The sequence below is a fragment of the Hippocampus guttulatus genome, chromosome 7 (genome assembly GCF_054856545.1).
Source record: "Hippocampus guttulatus isolate MCC_2025c chromosome 7, RoL_Hgut_1.0, whole genome shotgun sequence".
Taxonomy (NCBI): domain Eukaryota; kingdom Metazoa; phylum Chordata; class Actinopteri; order Syngnathiformes; family Syngnathidae; genus Hippocampus; species Hippocampus guttulatus.
In genome coordinates, this window is record NC_141267.1 from 20,816,701 (window position 1) to 20,837,583 (window position 20,883).

At 44.3% G+C, this 20,883-nt stretch overlaps 2 protein-coding genes across 3 annotated transcripts in view; one reads left to right on the plus strand and one right to left on the minus strand.

The window, feature by feature from the left end:
• Window positions 1-2,901: 2,901 nt before the first annotated feature.
• On the plus strand, window positions 2,902-8,631 carry abhd17ab (abhydrolase domain containing 17A, depalmitoylase b). Its single transcript, XM_086114970.1, has 5 exons — window positions 2,902-3,447; window positions 4,890-5,254; window positions 5,974-6,168; window positions 6,367-6,546; window positions 7,185-8,631. Exons 2-5 carry the CDS (start codon window positions 4,896-4,898, stop codon window positions 7,396-7,398), a joined length of 948 nt encoding a protein of 315 aa, XP_085971096.1. The 5' UTR covers window positions 2,902-3,447; window positions 4,890-4,895; the 3' UTR covers window positions 7,399-8,631.
• A 2,711-nt stretch (window positions 8,632-11,342) lies between these two features.
• Window positions 11,343-20,883, minus strand: part of rgl1 (ral guanine nucleotide dissociation stimulator-like 1) — a 29,330-nt gene continuing 19,789 nt past the window's right edge. For both annotated transcript variants that reach the window (XM_086114941.1, XM_086114942.1), the window contains exons 3-18: window positions 19,376-19,584; window positions 19,151-19,225; window positions 18,877-19,067; window positions 18,360-18,481; window positions 17,385-17,600; window positions 17,203-17,306; window positions 17,002-17,086; window positions 16,305-16,394; window positions 16,127-16,213; window positions 15,823-15,855; window positions 15,602-15,723; window positions 15,281-15,370; window positions 14,433-14,613; window positions 14,048-14,299; window positions 13,823-13,937; window positions 11,343-13,377 (exon numbers count right to left, since the gene is read on the minus strand). In XM_086114941.1, the coding sequence (XP_085971067.1) occupies window positions 13,178-13,377; window positions 13,823-13,937; window positions 14,048-14,299; window positions 14,433-14,613; window positions 15,281-15,370; window positions 15,602-15,723; window positions 15,823-15,855; window positions 16,127-16,213; window positions 16,305-16,394; window positions 17,002-17,086; window positions 17,203-17,306; window positions 17,385-17,600; window positions 18,360-18,481; window positions 18,877-19,067; window positions 19,151-19,225; window positions 19,376-19,584 (2,172 nt within the window). In that variant the 3' untranslated portion in view covers window positions 11,343-13,177. The remainder of the gene's footprint in view (window positions 13,378-13,822; window positions 13,938-14,047; window positions 14,300-14,432; window positions 14,614-15,280; window positions 15,371-15,601; window positions 15,724-15,822; window positions 15,856-16,126; window positions 16,214-16,304; window positions 16,395-17,001; window positions 17,087-17,202; window positions 17,307-17,384; window positions 17,601-18,359; window positions 18,482-18,876; window positions 19,068-19,150; window positions 19,226-19,375; window positions 19,585-20,883) is intronic.

Sequence of the window (20,883 nt, forward strand, 5' to 3'; positions counted from 1 at the left end):
AAAAAAAAAAAGTCATTTGGGATGGACTGAGCCTCTCTCACACAAAGCCCAAAAATTTGTTCTCAACTCACGCCAACTCGTTCAAATTTAACACATAATCAATTTTAATATTGGCGCCCGTTTTGTCTTCATCTGCAACATAGACAGCTGCGTTTACAAAAGTTCTCAAGCACTACTTACAGAACATTCGGGATGTTTGGCTTTTGGGACTTTTAGGATCTGAAATTGCCTGAAACCGTAGAGGTGAACTTCCACTTGAGCTCAGCTTTTTTTTGTCCAGCCGGCGGTTCTCCAAACAAGGAGCCGAATGGCAAAATTGACAATCATGAACACTTTGAAGGGCGACGACTTGCATTCCTCACCCGTGATTCCACTTTCAAGCGACAGCTACAGGGGGACTGGAAGTGTCACAGAAAGGCATAGATGTGGACATCCTTGGAAAGCTTCACGTCTTTGTTCACTTTGCCGTTTAGTTTCTTGTTAGACAACAGCAAAAAAAACGTGGCATTAACTCAAGAATTTAAGCTGGGGATGCAGATAGCAATTATTTTAATTGATTAATCTCTTCTTTTTTAACTTGATGAATGCAATAAAATAATTTAAATGATTTTACTCGCAACTTGAATTTTATTTCAAATTAAAAGCAAAAATTTGACAGACATAAATGGATTGTGATGCAGTTACCGATTTGGTCCGTAACAACTCAGAAAATGAGCAGACATGTTGTTTTTGAAAGTAGAGGCTGATATTTGCAAATGTTTTGTTCATCCTGCTTTCATGGAGAACTGCAGCATATTTAATGTTTAGAAGCTGAAAATCTGAAGATTTGGACTTTTTTTGTGTGTGTGTGTGTGAATCAATGGCTCTGAACCATGGATTCATCAGAAAGTTATCAATTCATTGCTGCATTGTAGTAAGAGAAAAATATTGCCACCACGTAAAATTCAGGTAGAGTCAAAAACGTTGATGGAAAGGGTTGACAAAAAATATTTTCAAGGAGTGAAAAGGACCGAAAGAGGCGTGTGGCCCACCTGCTCTGTTCAGCATCTGGGGGTTGTTTTCACTTGAATTCTTAAAGCCCTTTAAAAAAAATAAAATAAAATAAATCAAGCCACTGGGTGAAGCACCAGCAGACCACTGACACACTGAATGAAAACCGACCCGACGTGCAAAAAAATAAAAGTGCTACAAATGGGCAAAACTCACAAAACGTTAGCGATAAGACTTTCAGGTGAACATTTCATAAGAATCTAAAATATTTTTTGTGCTCACTCTGATATTTTTACCATTCAAGCTCCTCGCCGGAGAACACCAACATGTCCAAAAAAGGAATGCAGCATTGAACAGTTGGGGATGTTGAAAATTCCATTTTAAAATCACCTCCATAGGTTCTAGCGCATTTACAGTTCATCTGGACACCCCCCCTCCCCCCACCACCCAACCCCACCAAAAGCCTAACATGCCAAACGTTTTGTGAATCGTGTCTGTGTGTGCTTGTAAGCCCAAATCGACCCACTCCAACTGCTTCTCGAGAGCCAGAAACAATAATGAGAACATGCATGTGTGCTGCCTAACCTATTATCCGTTACAGTTTTGTCGCCACAATGCCTGGCTTGCAAACCGGAGGACCAATTGAACAAGTGCACCCCCCCCCTACCCTTTCTAAATGTAAATACAATATGACTCGTGTTCATGTAATTGCCGGACAGAAAAAGATGTGAGGGTTCAAGGACTAGTGCATTTAAGTGCTTTGCAAAATGATCCAGTTCCAAGGATTTTCTCCTGCAGGCCACGTCGTATTCGTAGTATGACACCGTATCCTCCATCCAGGCTTTTATTTTTATTCCATTTGTAGCATAGTGCTGTTACTGCCGTTTGAAGAGATGGAAAAAGTGATTTTCTTTTTTTACTTGGGGGAGGGGGGGGGGAAGGGGGGGTGCAGTTCTTCTACGCTAAATAACATTTAACGGACCAGCGCAATCTGCTATTGTTGGATGACAGGCCTTTTGTCATCAATCCCGAGCAAAGTGTCATGTCGACATTTGGATTCCTCTCGAGGCCCCTTCCAAGTAAAGATTTAGGTAGCGCTTTCAACCGTGGTGGATGATTTCTCTTTTCTTTTTTTTTCTCCCCCTTCTCCCAAATAAAGAGTCGATTGAATGTAAACCAACACAATTTGTACCTGAATCACTCTTAAGCGCTGATATTGACTGTTGGGAGCAGGGAATGGAGGCCGAAGGGCAGTGACTGTTAGCTAGCTAATCTGAATATCCTCCCTTAGTTGTTTTACAATTCTGTCTTGAACGCGAGAACTGAAGACAAGTTCAATTATTTTATCCGATGGAAAAGAGCTGAACTCATGGACGTGAATGGAAATGTTTCCAGAGTGCTCATTGTTCTTTGTTCCTTTTGGCACTCCAGCCAGAGCGCCCCCCCCCCTCCTTCAAAAAACACCACCGGATATCTTTTCATTTAGTTTTTTTCTTTTTCCAGATTTAGGATTGTATGACATGTTCAAGTACAAAAAACCCCAATAAAATCACAAAGTTTATTTTAAATGTGTAGTCCTTGTGTTCCTTGATGCTGCATAAGTGTGTGTTAGCGTCACTGGTTTAATCTGTGAGCACGTTGGGGTACTGTTATGTTTGGACACCGGTATGTGAATTTTTGAAAAATGAAGTACATCAGATTAAAATCAAGTTTGATGTGACCTCTATAAAAGGGCAAAAATTAGGCTCAATTTGAAAGGAAATCAATGGCCACTACCTTTGCTGAAAAGTCACAATCTCCGTTTACATTTTTGGAATGCGTTACGTCACGCACCAGCTTGTGTTTGTGTTGTGGGTTTCCCTGAAATGTCCCGTGGAGCCTTTTTCGTCACATCCGGTTAACTGTCATTTCCGGATGCGGCCAACCTGGCAAAAAAACACAAGACGGGCTCGGACGAACATGGATTAAAAATACGAATTCCGTGACAAGAGGAGACGCCGGCATTGCGTGGCCATCCACCAAGATACATTGACACGCTTTGGAAACCGCGTTCCCGCCTCGTCTTGCCTTGTTTTGTCTCCTCGGGAACATTTTGTGTTTGTTTGCTTTCCACCGGTTCAACCGTCGTCTTTCTTGCTCTGATCTCGGTTAGCATTAGCTGGCACGAGGACAACAAATCGGCATTATCTGGGGCTCCATTGTGACGTCATTGACACGGGATCCAAACCCTTTTGGTGTCCTTTTTCCATACTTGTCACATTTCTACTTGACTTCTGGAATTCCCCCCCGCTCCCCTTGTCTTTCGACAAAATGGATAAGAGCAGCAGGACTCGAGTCCAAATTATGTGGTGAATAATTATTTCAACGTTGGAACTGCTTCGATTCTTGAAAGGAGACGTCTTTTGTTTCAGAGTAATTATTGAATGTTAGCTCATGCGAAGAGACTCCGCCGAACAGGTAAATCCGCATTTCTGCCGATTTGCATGTGAATACGGGTAGTAAGTAGTAAACCGCCGTTATTCATAAAACACTCAACGTGGTACAAATACTTCGTGACTGTACGAAGTCGATTTTTTTAGCCCATCTGTACTCGAGCGTGTATTTTTCTCACGATTTGTTACTTTGAATCAACTTGTTTGACTAAAACACGTTATTTAGTGACAGTGGCGGGAAGCACCCACGTACGACCGCTTCGTTACTCTACTTAATAACATATTTGAGCTCTTTCTATTTTATCTGCGGATGTATTTTTTCCTGACTTTATACTTAAACTATGCACATTTCATTTATAATACCCTTACATAATACCATATAATTTAATACCTGTGTCAAAGTCAAGGCCCGGGGGCCAGATCTGGCCCGCCACATCATTTTATGTGGCCCGCGAAAGCAAATCAAGCATGTCAAGTTCGATGACGCTGAACCAAAATTTCAAATTGTCACATGTAATTCACAATAACAGTCATTATTCTTGACTTCTGATTTTAAAACTAGCTATCCATCAATTTGTTTTGCGCTGTGTATGTAATATGTGGAGGTGATTGAACATTTATATGGTTTCCCAAAATTCAGAACGGCCCTCCAAGGGAAACCGTAACTACAATCTGGCCCGCGACAAAAATGAGCTTGACACCCCTGCCATACCCTCTAGGTTTACCGAGAAACTGGCTGATATTATTAGCTCTTGAAATTGGAAAAAAAATTCAACAGATTGTATATATATATATATATTTTTCTCTTTTTTAAAGCATATTAAAAATATTACAGCATAAGACAAAAATAATGAATATTCAAACAAAAAACAACAAATAAAAATAAGCAGATTTTTTTTCTCTCCCTCCGTTGTAAAGTTAAATAAATCCCGTAAAAGTAATTCAATACAGTCAAATGTTCTGCCTGTAATTAATATCTTTATTAAGTGTCCACGAAACAAAAAGTAATATTTTCTTCTTTGTCAATTAGATTAATCAGTTATCAGAATTTTAGTCTGCTAAATATCAGCATTGGCATCAGCCTAAAAAAATCCCTATTGGCTGGGCTCTAGAAGTAATCGTGTAGAAATGTTGAAGAAAAATATCTGTACTTTATTGTGTATATATTTTCCTTATTTGGTTTTACTTCTAACTTTCCATAATTCATTTAACAATTTAATGACAGTGGGAGGGAGTAACCAAATAGAAATATGTTGATAGTATTTTTGATATATATATATATTTTTTGCTACGTAGACATTATTTGCAAATTTATTTTTCTCATGACTTTATTTTTACTCACTACAATTCGTTCACAAAACACCTAATTAGTGTTTCGTAATCAGAAAAAAATACAGATTCAAAGATAGCTCCCAGTTTGACTTTTGAAACGTGAAGTTGATGTGTTCCAATGATGCGTCCCTGCAGTGAAGGATGAATGGCCTGTCCGTCAGCGAACTGTGCGGCCTCTTCTGCTGCCCGCCGTGCCCCAGCCGCATCGCCGCCAAGCTGGCCTTCCTGCCACCGGAGCCCACGTACGCCTTCATCCCCGATCCGGAGCCTAGCTCCGGCGCGTCGGGGTCCAGTAGGACGTCGAGCCTGTGCACGCGCGGGGTCGCCGCCGGGAGTGCGGCGCCGCCCACGTCGGAGACGAGATGGAGGCTTCACTTGACAGAGCGCGCCGAGTTCCAGTACACACAGCGGGAGCTCGACACCGTGGAGGTCACGTTGGCGCGTTCCAGCCGAGGGAATAAAATCGGCTGCGTGTACATCCGCTGTGTTCCAAATTCCAGGTGCGGGAAACCAAAGCTTTTTTTTGGAGCCGTTTTCGTGACGGTCTGACTGCTTAATCATCTGGTTGACCCGAATCAGCTGATATTAGCTATTGGAAGGGAAAAAAAGTTAAAAAAACAATCGGACCATTTAAAAAAAAAAAAATCATCAGACTAATGACATTCAAAAAGCTGGATGTTTTTTGCAGATTTTTCTCTTTGTTGTAAGAGAAAAAATATATATTATTATATAAAATGAAAATTAATCATACCTAGAAAATTGGTGAAAATAAAATGGAGGACTATCATAAAACGTTGAAATTAAAATGTAAAAATAATGCCATTGAAATGGAAACAGAGTAACGGGTATTAAATGAGTGAAAATGAAAACTCCCAATTCAGATCATAAAATGGGAAGAAAAAATCATAACACAAGAATACCAAATAAAGTATTTTAAAATCCTCAAAAAAAATTTGAGATAAAAAAATTTATTCCAATTCAAATTATTAAATGGTAAAAAAATCTGCACTAAAATACCAAAGAAAGGATTTTAAAATTCCAAAAAAGAAATTGAGATTAAAAAATGTTTGAGTTTAAAAAAAAAAAATAGAATAATGGTGTACTGATGGATAAATGTGTTCCTAAGTGGTTATCCAAAAGGCTTTAGACGGGTCAACGAAACTGGCATCAGCGTCCCGGTCATGCTAAAGCCATCCACGGCCTGCATTTGAACTTCCAGATTCACGGTGCTGTTTTCCCACGGCAACGCGGTGGACCTGGGTCAGATGAGCAGCTTCTACATCGGCCTGGGCACGCGCATCAACTGCAACATCTTTTCCTACGATTACTCGGGCTACGGCGTCAGCACCGGCAAGCCCACCGAGAAGGACCTCTACGCCGACATCGACGCCGCCTGGCACACCCTGCGCACTGGGTAACCAAACACCCACATAAATTGGAATATTTGAATAGAAGTTGTGTTAGCCCAGCAGTCTTATTTATTTTGTGGCAATTTTTTTTGTCCAATTAGATTTCAGCCTCCTTTTGTTGCCATGCCATTTGAATCTGCTTCACAATCGTACACAATCAACAGTACCCATCATCACGCGCGTACTACTTTCTGTCCTTCAAGCTACGGCGTGAACCCCGAGAGCATCATCCTGTACGGCCAGAGCATCGGTACCGTTCCCACCGTGGACCTGGCGTCCCGATACGAGTGCGCCGCCGTGGTCCTCCACTCGCCGCTCACATCGGGCATGAGGGTGGCCTTCCCCGACACCAAGAAGACGTACTGCTTTGATGCCTTCCCCAAGTGAGTCGCACCGGGCGCTAGCTTGAAATTTAGCAATAAGAAATAGGATCAATTGATCTTGATTTGTGGACACTGGTGACGAGTTGTAATTTTTGTTGAACAAAAGGGCTTGGAGTGCACAAGTTGCATCATGTTGCCATTCGCGTGGTCTTAAAAATGTTCCGTTCCTGTCACCGACAAAAACATGAAATGCTAATGCCAGGCATTAGGGGCAGAAAAATTCCGTCAACACAAATCTAGGAGTCCATTCTTTTTGCGCCGCTTTTAAATGTAGATGTCTTTTTCATTTCAAATAACTTGATGAATTTGTGTAAAAAAAAATTTTTTTTAATCATCTGTGATTAAGTGAAACTTTGTCTAGAGAAAGTTTGCTAGCTTCATGCTAACACCTAAAACAAAACAAAAACTTGATATTGCAGTCCTAACATTTGAACATAAACAGTGTGCAACACATGTCGACCGAGACTATAACTATACTCGCAGGCATATGTTATTTATCCTCCGCGACCAAAACAACTCAACTTCTTTGTTACGGTATTATACTCCCACCTGGTGGCCAGAAGGTGCAGCACAAATGAATTCAAGCATGATGTCATGATCCGCAAGAAAAAAAAAACTGCGCTTTGCCTTTTCCGCAGCATCGAGAAAGTGTCCAAGATCACGTCGCCCGTGCTGGTCATCCACGGCACCGAGGACGAGGTGATCGACTTCTCCCACGGCCTGACGCTGTACGAGCTGTGCCCTAAGGCCGTGGAGCCGCTGTGGGTGGAGGGGGCGGGCCACAACGACATTGAACTCTACTCGCAGTACCTGGAGCGCCTGCGACGCTTCATCGGGCACGAGCTCACCTGAGGCCGCCCCGCCACCGGTTGGTGCAGCAAAAGAGACGACCAATTTGGCACCTTGACACACCAGGTACCAAATTGGTCAATTTATTTTAATTTTTTAAAATTTGTTTTTCACTTCAGATATGCCACCTTGACTCTACTACACTAAAATCAAAATAATCACACACTCAAGGAGCTGCTATGGGCCACTACTCACACGCAGGCTCTCACACGTGAGGTCCTGCCTCTTAAATGCACGTATCCAACACGCGGATACTGATGTCAAATAAAACTTTTTTTTCTTATTGACAGTGCTGCTTTTAAAAGTTAAAATGTAACGGAAAGAAAGAAAGCTCATGACTTAATTCAATTCATTTTCAATGTGGAAAATGGATTTGATGCGTGTCAATGTCCTCAAAACAAACAAGTGAGTCACGGTATAAATGTCAACACTTTTTTTCATTTTAAAGGGACTTTTAACGAATTAAAAGAACTGTTTTTCAAGAGTTGTTTTGTTTCACAAAAAGATGAACATGTTCCTTGCTCAGGTGATCCTGTTTTTGTTTTTTAAAGCATATAAATAAAGACTTTGAAGTGTCTTGTCATCCACTTCGTGTGCTTCCCAACCTTGACTGAGCCACGGCGAACATTTATTTCACTTGAGCAAAATGTCTCGCTTAACTCCAAATTTACTGAAAGCGATTTGTATTTCATGAACGGCAACGGGGTTAAAATGTGCGCCCGCCGCAAGCCGTCGCTGTTATCGACAGACGAAGATGAGTTGCGCCGAATCAAGAACACGTTTCCGACAACCGCCCGTGGCCCGTCCTTGTTGGGAATCGCCGTTCTACCTCAAAGCCCTCGTTTGTGTTTTCAAGTTTTGTTTTTCCCTTTTGTTTTCAAGTCCCGACGACCATCAGAAGCAGAAAACATTTCCCGTCTTGTCAAGTCGATAAGTTGTTGGACCTCATTTGCGAATGTGAATGAAAAGACTTAAATCGGCGTTTCTGTACCAAACTGTCCGCCCTCGGGAAGCTTTGAATGTGTTGCTGTATTTGTTCGCAATCGGTGCTAACCACTCTTGTACATTTGCTTTTTTGGGGGTGGGGGAAGCTTTCTTTCTGTCTGAACCAAAATTCCCACCCACATACTCACCGGACGATCTTTATTCATTTGGTTTGGCTCTGAACTTGATTCTGTTGTGTCAGCTTTCCAAAATGAAGAAAGGAAAGTTTAATAAATAAGCTAATGAACCTTCTTCTCGTGATTCACTCTGTGACTTTTGTTTTCCCCAATGACTACACAAAATGGACCTTATTTCCTTCTCGCGTCCTACATTCAAAAATAATGTTTGGAACATAGGGTTAGGTTTGTAAAGTAGGGTTTCAATTTTGAATTTCAAAGTAGGGTTTAAAATTAGGACTTTAACCTAGTGGTAAGGTTTCAAATTCGAGTCAGGGTTTTAAAAACTAGGATTTTAAACTAGGGCTAGGGTTTGGAGTTTCCAAGTAGCGTTTTAAACTCGGGTTAGTGTTCAAATTGGGGTTTCAAACTAGGTATTAGGATCTCAAATGATGGTTTAAGACTCGGGTTAGGGCTTTAAAAATGATTTAAAAAAAAAATATTTTCATATTCAGTATTACAAATACAAAGCGACGTTTTTTTCAACGTCAGCTCTTTGAAGTGAACGATGAGCCGTTTTTAGCCGAAAAAAACGACCATGTATAGTAAGTTGTTTTTAGACGAAAAAAACCACCATGTATAGTAAGGCGTTTATAGCCGAAAAAAACGACGATGTATAGTAAGGCATTTTTAGCCGAAAAAAACGACCATGAATAGTAAGGCAATTTTAGCCGAAAAAAAACGACCATGTATAGTAAGTTGTTTTTAGATGAAAAAAACGACCATGTACAGTAAGGCGTTTTTAGCCGGAAAAAAAAACGACCATGTAGTGAGTTTAGCCGAAAGAAACGACCATGATTAATAAAAAATCACAACTCCACTTCTCTATGTGGTACTTTGGCTTAGTGGTAGAGTGATGGAGTGCCACACCAGAGGTTGAGTGTTCAATCACTGGTCGTTGCAACAATGTCTTCTCTTTAACAGCTATATACAACTTATTTGAGGAAAAACACAAAACAACCCAAAGGTTCATTGTGGTAGGTTAGCTCAGTGGTAGATAGCTGAAGTCCCAAATCCAGCGGTTGGGTGTTCGATTCCCAGTTTTTGCAACAAGGTCACATCTTTAACCACCATTTGCAGCTATATTGAAGACAATGCAAAACACACAAGAAGTTATGTGGTGGTGTAGCTCAGGGGTAGAGAAACCATGTCCCAAACTAGCGGTTAGGTGTTCAATCCCCAGAGGTTGCAACCATATCCCTTCTTTCTTTGACCAACATGATAAGTAAGGCTTATTGAAGTCGTTTTTTGTATCGTAAGGCGTTTTTCGCCGAAAAAAATGACCATGTATAGGAAGGCGTTTTTAATCGAAAAAAACAACCATGTATAGTAAGGCGTTTTTAGCAGAAAAAAACGACCATGTATAGTAAGGCCTTTTTGGACGAAAAAAACGACCATAGTAAGGCGTTTTTGGACGAAAAAAAACGTCCATGTATAGTAAGGCCTTTTTGGACGAAAAAAACGACCATGTATAGTAAGGCCTTTTTGGATGAAAAAAACAACCATCTATTTTCCTAGGCCTTACTATACATGGTCGTTTTTTTTTCGTCCAAAAAGGCCTTACTATACATGGTCGTTTTTTTCGGCTAAAAATTTCGTCCAAAAACGCCTTACTATCCATGGTCGTTTTTTTCGGCTAAAAACGCCTTACAATACATGGTCGTTTTTTGGCGACTAAAAACGCCTTACGACACATGGTCGTTTTTTTTTCAGTAAAAACGCCTTACTAAACATGGTTGTTTTTTTCGAGTTAAAATGCCTTACTATACGTGGTCATTTTTTTCGGCTAAAAACGCTTTACTATTATACATAGTTTTTTTTGGGCTAAAAACGCTTTACTATACATGGTCGTTTTTTTTGGTCTAAAAACGCCTTACTATATATACATGGTCGTTTTTTTTTGGCTAAAAACGCCTTACTTATACATGGTCTTTTTTTTGGTCGAAAAACGCCCTATGGTCGTTTTTTTGGTTGAAAAACGCCCTACAATACATGGTCGTTTTTTTTTTTTTCGGCTAAAAACACCTTTCTGTACATGGTTGTTTTTTTCGGCGTGCGAGGTTAGTTCATCGAAAGTAGATCTTCGGTCCAAAAAGTGTGGGCACCCCTGATCTAGACGTACGGGTTCAACTCTTGAGTTGCGTTTCACACTCGGGTTCTTCGACTCCATTTTTTTTTTCATCCCAAATGCTCATCTGCTACCGTGTTGGAAGGACAACATGGGAGGAAATGCTGACAGATGGGATGCTTAACTGCATTAAACACACACATATACGCACACACACAAGCTGTTGGGCACTCCACAATCCTCTTAAGATATCCAAAGCAGCCATGTTTTGTTTTTTGCTAAATATGATTGTTTTTTGCTGCTAGGAGTCCAAGTGGACTTGACCATGTAGAGATTTTTTTTTGCTTGTGTTATACCTGTATATATATATATATATACATATATATATATATATATATATATGATCTTATATATATATACATATATATATATATATATATATATATATATACCCGTATATATATATATATATATATATGCGTGTGTGTGTGTGTGTGTGTGAACCACACAAAGGGGGGAAGTTTCCGCCACAAATGGGCCTAACTGTCAAACCATAACAATTGAACCTAAAACAAAATGTGTCCACCGCAACATACTGAAATTTAATATTGCCCATTCATACCAAAACATCATGTCGTGATAATACACGATTAAATATGACTTTTTTTTTTCATATGCAACTCTCAGAAGCTATCGCAATGAGTGACACCAGGAAGATGTTCAATATTGAGAATGAATAATTTATTTGTTCAGGTAGGAGGAGAGAAGCGTCTTTGGCAATCGACAGTTTGATTTTGCATCCAAGTGCTGCGCGGACCCTCAAAGGTGACCGAGTCCACCTTGAAGGCCGAATGTTTACACTCGTCATCGACGTCGTGTCGACATCCCCGACATGTTAGGCTACCGACGCACCGCTTTTCAACTTGGTTTTCCTCCACAGCAGCACTTTTCAGTGTGAGGTGTAGCAGCTTGAAATATCAGATTTTTTTTGTTTGTTTTTTACGCGCTAGGCTAGGTGAAAACTCAAGAAAATCGGGTTCAGAAAATGAGAGGAGGGGAGGTCTCGTTTTGCTGAGGTGATTGATGCCTTTTTCGTCGTAATATGACTTAACTCGGCATGAAAAAAAATAGTTTTGTTCTGGTCTTTTTGTAGTGTTACGTGAAAAACGTATTCTCGTAACAATGCAACTTATTGTATTACTTTCCTCCCTAAACGGGTCTGGCAATGACTTGAAAACACCCCCCAACCCCCGCCCCCCCCCTTTAAATTGACAGAATTTGATTCTCTTGGCGCGTCCGTCACAGTTTGTTGAGCGCTGCTGTGGAGTTTTTTTTTTTTTTGCAAAGGCATCACATTTGATCTTTTTTCTTCTTGAAAATCCTTCGTGAGGCTCCCCCCGACTAGCGTGATCGTAAAAAAAAAAACCAACACTGACATTTCCATGTTGTGTTTTCACATCCCGGCCCAAGTGACAAGTGCAAACGCCGTGTGGTTCGTCTCACGCATGGCGTGGACCAACAGAGAGCAAGGACGCTCGAGGACAACCAATCAGAAGGCCACGATGGCCGCTCGCCATGCGGCTCCCTCTCTCGTCCATACTCCAACACTCACATTCAATCACTCACTGCACCACTCACACATTCATGCGCACTTTCTCACTAAAACACTCGCTTGCTCTTTACTCTCACACACTCTCATTTGGAATCTCTCTCGCAAAAACACTTGTATGCGGACACTCACTTTGTGTGAGAGCGGGTGGATTGACACACTTAAAAACTCACACATTCACAAACACACTCTCTCACATGCAGCGACTTTCAGACACCAACTACCCTGTCTCACTTTCACCCACACACCCTCACGCAACTCCCTAACTTGTCCACCCGCTCCCTGGCAAATACTCACATGTACACTTTCACGCTCCACACAAACACACACACACACACACTACTACGTTCACACTTCAGACTCACAACTGCACTCTGTCACTCACATGTAGCTACTCCCTCTCACACATACATATTACTATACTCTCAACTTCACCAACTCTCACACACACTCACAAAACACACACACACACACACACAGTCCTACATGAAGACTGTTGTAGGTCCCAAAAATTTTCTACAGGAATAATTTTAACAATAATAATATTAAAAATAATAACAATAATAACGACGATGATGCTCAGAGAATACTGTAGTTGGCGCTCAGGAGGTTTGGACAGGCTCCCCGCCCCTTTTTTTTTTTTAATCTCCTCCATTCGCAAATGCAAGTTGCAGTAAGACAAGGAAGCCACCCCGGGTCGCTGTTTCCTCCTCTGTTCCTCAGACAGGCATCATCGGTCCCAGCACCCAGTCAGCCGCAGGCAGGCCACGGTTTCAGTTCGTCCACAGTCCTCCGCGTGGAAAATAGAATTGAACTAATGCTTACCATTAGGATATATTGTGAGCAAATGTTTTTTGGAGGGAGGGGGGGGGGGGGGGCTCCGTCTTGCTGCCGCACGCGCGGGAGCGGGGCGCGTCCATTCGGTGTTCCAGAGTGGTGTTGCGTTCACAGTGTGACTTTGCTGAGTCGGAGCGACAGGCTGGAGCGGTGGTGGTGCGTCCGGGGAAGCGTGGAGCTGCAGCGCGCGCGCATCTGGATCGGCGCTCCGCCACGCGCCGCCGAGCCGCGCACGCGCAGCAGGAAGTCGAAGTTGGCCGACGTGTTCATGGCGTAGAAGACGTTGGCGTTGTCCGGGATGATCAGCTCTGGCGCAGGGAAAAAGCAAACCAGACAGCGGAGTGTTGAAATATGGACATATTCACCTTGACATAATTCAAAGATATTGTTTTATATTTGTAAAACAGTTCATTATATTTCATGTACGGTGGATCTCTACTTAAGAACGTCTTTTCGTACGAAATTTTCAAGTTACGAAACGCCTCAACTGGAAAATATTGCCTCTCTTTTTTTATCACATTAAGCACAACTCTCATTTATTGTGCAATAATCGATTTGTTACATATGTTGATGCTTTAGAAAACATTTATGTCTGGAAAGGATTAGGGCATTTACATGGAAAACGCGTCTACTTCACAACATTTTCTCGTTTATAAATTTCTTCCAGGGCCAATTAATAAAAAAAAAGAGCACAAAGACGCTCATGTTTTGCTCGGTGCCGGAGACGACCGCTGACGACAAATGAGCCGCTACCTCGCTCGTCAGAGATGACCTGCACCAGCTCGTAGCCGTCCTCCGGTTCCTGCTCCAGGTTGTGTTTGGCCATGGCTCTGGAAATCACAGCCCTCGTCTTATCTTGACTCGTCAGCTGACAACAAATCAAAAGCCCAACGATCACAATTCATCAAAACCTACCGAGACGTGGTTGCATTTCAAAGCGCAATTTTGCCGTGCCGACGTTCCAAAGCGTTTTTTTACCAGGATGCTCTTGTAGAGGTTTCCGTTGCCGTGCTCCAGGCTGACTCTGACGATGCAGGCGTCCTGGGCCTGCGTGTTGTACGCCGGCGTTTGGCCGGGGGACGAGGGCGACATGGGCGTGAGAGACACCGAGCGTCGGTGGGTGCACGGCGGACCCGGAAGCGGCGGGGACACGGGCGTGGTGGCGACGCTGGTGGTGGATGAGCCCGTGTCCATGGAATGGAGCGAAGTGCAAGAAGAAGACTCGGACAGCTGAAGACACGCAAAGCCAAGGTTACTTTTTTGTTGTTGTTGTTTTTAAACACGCCATCATTCTGATCCTGATCTTGTTCACAATTCAAATGTTGACTTTATTGGCCTAACTTGCAAAGATTCCCGTCTCCACCTTGTTCTGGGGGTCTGCGCCGTGGGTGGGGGTGAGTCCCTCGCTGTCCGAGGGGCTGCTGGAGTCACTGGAGGACACGCTGACCGAGTCCATGCTCTCCCCCGAGCTGCCAGTCGGTGGCGAGCGCGGCGTCTCGCGCGCAGGAGAAGTGGACGCACTGGTGTCCGCCCCCAGGAACAGCCTGGAAACATCAGGTCGCCGTGTGTTATTCAAGTCTTTCAATGCCAACCGTTAATTTAAAATAACAATACATAAATAAATAAGCTAGTCAAAAAGGAGCGCCAGCTAATTGAGAGAATTCTGACAGATTTTTCAAAAGCTCACGCGATACTGTCCTGTATGACTACGCAAACAAAGAAAATGAAAGATCTGACTCCAAGATATATTTTATGCATAACAATGACTTTTATGCTCATTTTTGTTTTAGCGACGCCTCAAACATCTCAACGGTCCTTTCAAATAATCACCAGTGTAACAATTTTACATTTGACAAACTTTACACACTATTTGCACGCCATTTAGTTGACGTAGTAGTAGTAGTATTTAGTAGTGTGTGTGTGTTTCTTTTTTTTAAATCAACAACAATTTCCGTCCCTGCCGCTCCTCGTTAGGATTCCTGTTGTGTCGTCATGACAAAGGCGCTCAAAAAGTTTTATCATTGAATTAAAATAGAAACGTCACATCAAAAGGTAAAAACTGGGCCAAAAATGTATGTTGGTCCAGACGAATCTCTGATCCAGAGTTTAAGTCGTTTATAAAAAAATAATAAATTTAAAAAGCAATTTTCTTTGAGGAAGGATTGCATTTTTAAACAGCAGTATGTATGATTCCAAGTGCGGCGTACTCACAGGCTGAGCCTCTTGACCATACTTTTTCGAGGCTTGGGTGACGTCGGGCTGCTATCGCCGAGGCCTTCGATTTCACATGACAGGGCGTAGCTGCAACAGAAAGATCAGAAATTCTTCAACGCATCGCTGGGGGGTGTAAAAGTGCCACAAGATGAAAACTACATTTTGTGTGTGTGGACAATAGAGGCACAAGCGATGACCTCATGCACGAGTTTCATTGTTGTTTCGTCGATGACGTCTCTCTCTCTCTCTCCCCCCCTGTCCCTCCTTCCCTCCCACTCACTCACTCAGCAGGGCAGAGTTTTTCAAAGCCTCCCCTACCTTTCCTCCTCGCTGAGCTGAGTTTGTCTCTTGAACCAGCGCAGGAACACCCGATTCGGAGTCAGACAGTAGCTGTTACAGGCCGACTGCAGCAGCTTGATCTGAGCCATCACTTCAAACTCCTGCACGGCAAAAACATCCATTCAATCATTTGCACTTTCAGACAGGGGCCCCCCTCCCGCCGGGAGTGGGCGATGCGATCGATGTGGCGCTTTTTTTACCCTTCGTCGCTTCTCAAAGTTGATGAGACCACCCTGCGGAAGGACACAAAGAACACGCTTTGAAAATAAACATTCTGACATAGCATTGGCTTTCATAGCGTGTCGTTCCTCAAATAATAGCACTGCAAAATCCATCGCGGCTATTCGTTAGCCCGTCTATGGTGTTTTGCACTGTTTGTTAGCATTAAGCTAAGACGACTTTCCCGGGCAAAGCTGTGTGGTTATTTTAAATCCACGACATGGAATTCCATTTGATGTTTCGTTTCACTCGCTGCGGCTTGTTGTGAAGTGAGTCGGCGGTTACCTCCACTAGGTCAGGAAGCGCCGTGTCGAGCATGGTCAAGTCCGTCAGGAAGGTCCCCAAGTAAGGTATGGTGCCCTGCATGGCTCCCTGTGGAGGAAAACGCGTTTGATTTCTTCAGCGTTCAAAAATATCCCGTCAAAGCGCCAGTTTTAGCCCCGACTTCCAGCCTTTGTCGCACCATTTCCTTCTGCAGCTGGAGTCTCTTGTGGGTGCGTTTCTGATGCTCCTTGGCACCGCTCTCCAGACTGGCAAACTTTGAAGTACCTTCCTGTGTGTGGATATGGGAGAAAATAGCTTTGGTCATGGAAATGTGACATTTGTGTGACCGAGAAATTGTGCGGCTGGAGTCTCGGCTCTCGTGAAAATGTTGGACTTGACAGCAGGAGCCAAAAGTGATCACTAAGTGAATGCTCAGTAAACAGAAAGGGTTTAATGCAGACTTGGAGAAGGTGTTTATGAGTCCCTTGAGAGGGGGTGCGGTGGGGGGGACTTCAGATCACGCCGTTTATATTGGACATGCCGCATATACTGAGAAGCCCCAAAATGTAAACGCCCCTGAAATGGACTCATGGAGAGATACAAGAAAGAGGCAACTGCATGCAGGCTACGAAACAATTTCGAGTGTTCCATGAACCTGCCCCGCATGTTTTTGGAATGTGGGAGGAAACCAGAGCACCCGGAGAAAACCCACGCAGACACGGGGAGAACATGCAAACTCCACACAGAAACCCACGACCTCTGTGAGGTTGACGCGCTAACCACTCGACCCCCCCCCCCCCCCCCCCCAATGAATAACGTATGCTAGTAGGAGGCCTGGAGAAAATCACTTTGGGATCTGGCCGTGTCTTATCAATAGTTGTTGTTTCAAAACTCACCCTCATGAGGAGCTCTCTGCTGGTCAGGTAGTTGTTGTGATCGGAAAAGATGTCCGACAGTTCCTCAAACGTCTGCATGCTGTCCCTGTCGAGCAACAAGCGACAAGTCAGTCAAGACACGGCAAACCGTCAACCGCTGCGCCTTGTTGGATTTCGGTGGTCGGCGGGGGGGGGGGGGGGGGGGGGGGGGGGGGGGCTGACTTGTGCACGCAGTTCCACGCCCTCTTCAGCCTGTACAGAGGATTGGACTGCAGTGCCGACACGATGGCTCGCAGGGAGGAGAAGTTTTTACGGATGCGACACTCCTGTTCGGAGACAACCCAAGGTTACGGCTGTACGAGGTCAAATTTTGCTCCCTCGAGTACATGACTGTGCGCTCCAACCTGAGCGATGTCAATCCAGCGCTGGATGACCCTGGCCCTGACGTGCGGCCGTATCTGCCGGTGCCTCAGCACGGTGCTGACCACGCAGGCCGCCACGGCGTTGAACTGCGTGATGGTGGCCCGGACGGTGGGGGCGCTGTGCTTGTTGTGTTTCTTGTCCCTCTGGGACCAAATGGAGCCCAGGCAGTGGTACGGGACCACTTTTTTGAACAGCAGCTGCGGCCAGAGCAAAACACGAGAGCGTTTCGCGCCTGTTTCCCTTTTACAAAAAAAAAAACAGATCTACAGTGGTACCTCGACTTACGAAATTAATTGGTTCTGGAAGAAATTTCTTAAGTAGAAAAGTTTGCAAGTAGAGGCGCGTTTTCCATGTAAATGCCCTAATCCGTTCCAAAGCACCCAAAATTCAGACATAAATGCTTTATGAAGCATAAAAATGCATCAAATACATGCTACAATTAGATTATTGCACAATAAATGAGAGTTGCGCATCATTTAAAAAGTAAAGAATAAAAATGGTGGTCATTGTAACTTGTAACTGTGATCTCATCGTTTTTTTTGCCCTCTTTAGTTCATGTTCTCTCTCAGAAATGGTTTTTGCCTGGCGTTTTGTCAAGAACTGATCCAAGGACGTTTGCTTCCGTCGGCTTTTAACGATCCTTCGAAAATGTCCAAGGCAAACATCGGCATGGTGAGCGATCGCCCGAGGTCCCTCTTAGCCAATGGGATGCCAGGATGATGCTAGCTAATAGCCAATGGCAGAGCAGCTCTAAGTGTGTTGCGTTCGGGAAACTCCGAGCTGCGAGTAGCAGCTCATCCTGTATTTTTTACCTTTTGTATCTTGAAATTTCTTTCGTAACAAGAGGCAATAGTTTCCTGTTGAAGCGTTTCGGAACGTGAACATTTTGTCTGAGCAGACGTTTTTGTAAGTAGAGGTGCCACTGTACCACGTTGGTTTGCTGCGCTTGCTCTTACCGCGTCCATGTAGGTCAGCTGCTCGGCCACCAGGTCGGACTCAAACGACAGGAAGTCCTCCTGGACCTCGGTGTCGGCTTCCTCCTCCTCGAGGCAGAAGGGGCCATTGCTGTGGAAACCGGCTGAAAAGCAAAAACCGTTGGTCACGTGTTTTGAAGTAATCAGCACTACGTTGCATAAAACATGACCGGCTGGATATAAACGCACGTTTTTTTTTAGAAAGTTTAATTCGTATGCATGTCCGCAGAAGAGCAGTGTGGCCTAACGGGACAGTAAAATGACACCAAGTATGGAAAAGCTGGACCACATTTGTATTTGAATAGTAAAATCGGAGCCAGGACAGATGCAAGAACAGGCGAGATGTGGCTCAACTGATTGTGGCATTTTGAAATAATTGACGTAAAAAAAAAAAAAATTGTCGAGAGCGGTGAACCGCACGAGTCAAGATGTACACAAAAACATGGATAAATATTTTGGAGGTGGTTGGAGGAGTTTGAGCAGGATCGTCAATGGCTACCGTCAGGCTCGTCCACGCTGGCCTGGACCCGCAGCTGCTCCAGCAGCCCTTCGGCACGTCGCAGGGCCTCGGAGCCGGGCAGGGCCCCGCGCAGGTAGTCCATCAGCCTGCGGAGGCACGGGTAGTCCGGAGGCTCCTGGAAGTCTTCGGGACACTGGTCCAGCCAGGCGCGCAGGATTGAGGCTAAGGCACTGCGAGGACGGAGACAAGTGTTGAGACGTGGACGCCGGGCAAAAGAGGTACACCTTGATCCAAAAGTGAAACGAAATCGCACTTTCTGATGGCGCCGTTGGTTTCAGACACTTGGCTTTTTTTGGCACCAGGGTCGTTTTCTTCTGCGCTCCCATATCTGCGACGACAACAAGAATGTCAATAAATGTGGTCCAGTACAATCCAACGGGATTTACTGTAAACTTGTTCAAAGACTAATCGGCACTACAGCGTTGGCTACTCTCAACTGAGTGCGACGGCGGCGGCGACGGCGGCGGCGTCGTTGTACCTGTCAAGCAGCAGATGCAGCACCGTCTGCGTGCTGGCGAAGGCTCGGTAGGTGGACAGGAAGATGGACGTGTACGTGAGGTCGTTGTCGCCGAACGCCGTCAGCAGCGTCTCCACCAGACGCTCCAGCGTGCCGGCGCGGATGCTTCGGATCTTGCAGGTCTCCAGCTGGCTGACCGTGTGGCCGGGAGGCAAGCGGTCGCCTTCGGCCTAATCGCAAACACACACATAAATAAATTGTATCTTGTTTAATTCGCACACGCGTAGAGCGGGTATGGCGGGGTTTTTTTTGGGGGGGGGGGGGGGTGGTCTTCATAATTGCCCACTTCAAGTCACTTACTCGTGTGGCCGACCTCCGCCGTGGCGTTTTATTTTGGCGGGCGCGACAGATGAGGTCATTCTATTGAAAACAAGCTAACAGAAAGAGCGACCAACGATCCTGACCTATATTTTTCTCCAGATGCGTCCGACTATTGTGACTTGAGAACGAGCATTTGCAGAGCGTCTAGGAGGCACTTGTGGACGCAGGAGAAAAAAGCGGCACGGACGAGGAGGAGGGCGGGACCTCAGCGAGGGCAGGAAACGCTCCAATCTGCTTTTAATCACGGCAAACCCCTCCTCCTCCTCTTTCTCTTTCTCCCCGGACCAAGTTCCTCGCAGCACTCCCCCTCCTCTGATAACAAGTCCAGAAAAAACACTCCGCCGTCACTGAGAGCTGGCGCATGGGGTTCAATGTGCAAAAAAATCAACGGCGCAATTGCGATGACTTTGCAAAGGAAAGCCGCAAAGAGGCGTTGAAACACTTCCCCGGCAATGCGGGGATGGTGCAAAGCTCTTGTTTTGTGCTCATTCTTCAACGGAACTGAAATGAAGTCGTGCTGAGCATTTTATTATTATTTTTTTGGGCCTCAATATTACAATTTTTGCAGCCTTTCTAATTTGAAAACGGCATTTTCCTACATTCATCGTTCAGCCCTACCACGACTTCAAAAGGTCTTGTTGAGATAAAGAACTACATTTCCAGGGGGTGATTGACCAGTTGATTAACTCATTCACTCCCAAAGACGTTTTTCAACGTCTTTTCAGACTTGGTCCAGAGTAGGCTGGTACTGAATGAGTTAATTGAAGTCGACACACTTTCTCATGCTGGCTGGCATACGGCTGGCAACTCAGCGCAGCTTCTCACGGCCAGATTTCCTCTTATAATGCAAAAATAAATAAATAAAAAATTTTAAAAGCCTTCTGAACACAAGATGCAACTTCCTCGTGGAAAAAAACCATTTTTCAAACCGGTCATTGGTGTTATTGTCTTCAATGACATGTGCCCGGCAGCCAAACAACACCCGGTCGCTCGCAACACTTTCCAGAAAATACCACGTCACACAATGCCGCGTCAACAAAAGCGCGAAGGAAACAGAGGCGTCTTTTTATTTTTTATTTTTTTGCGTACGGCGGCGAAATGCGCAGCTCAAGGAAAAGCTTTTAATGCCTTTTAATGCCGGAGCAGCA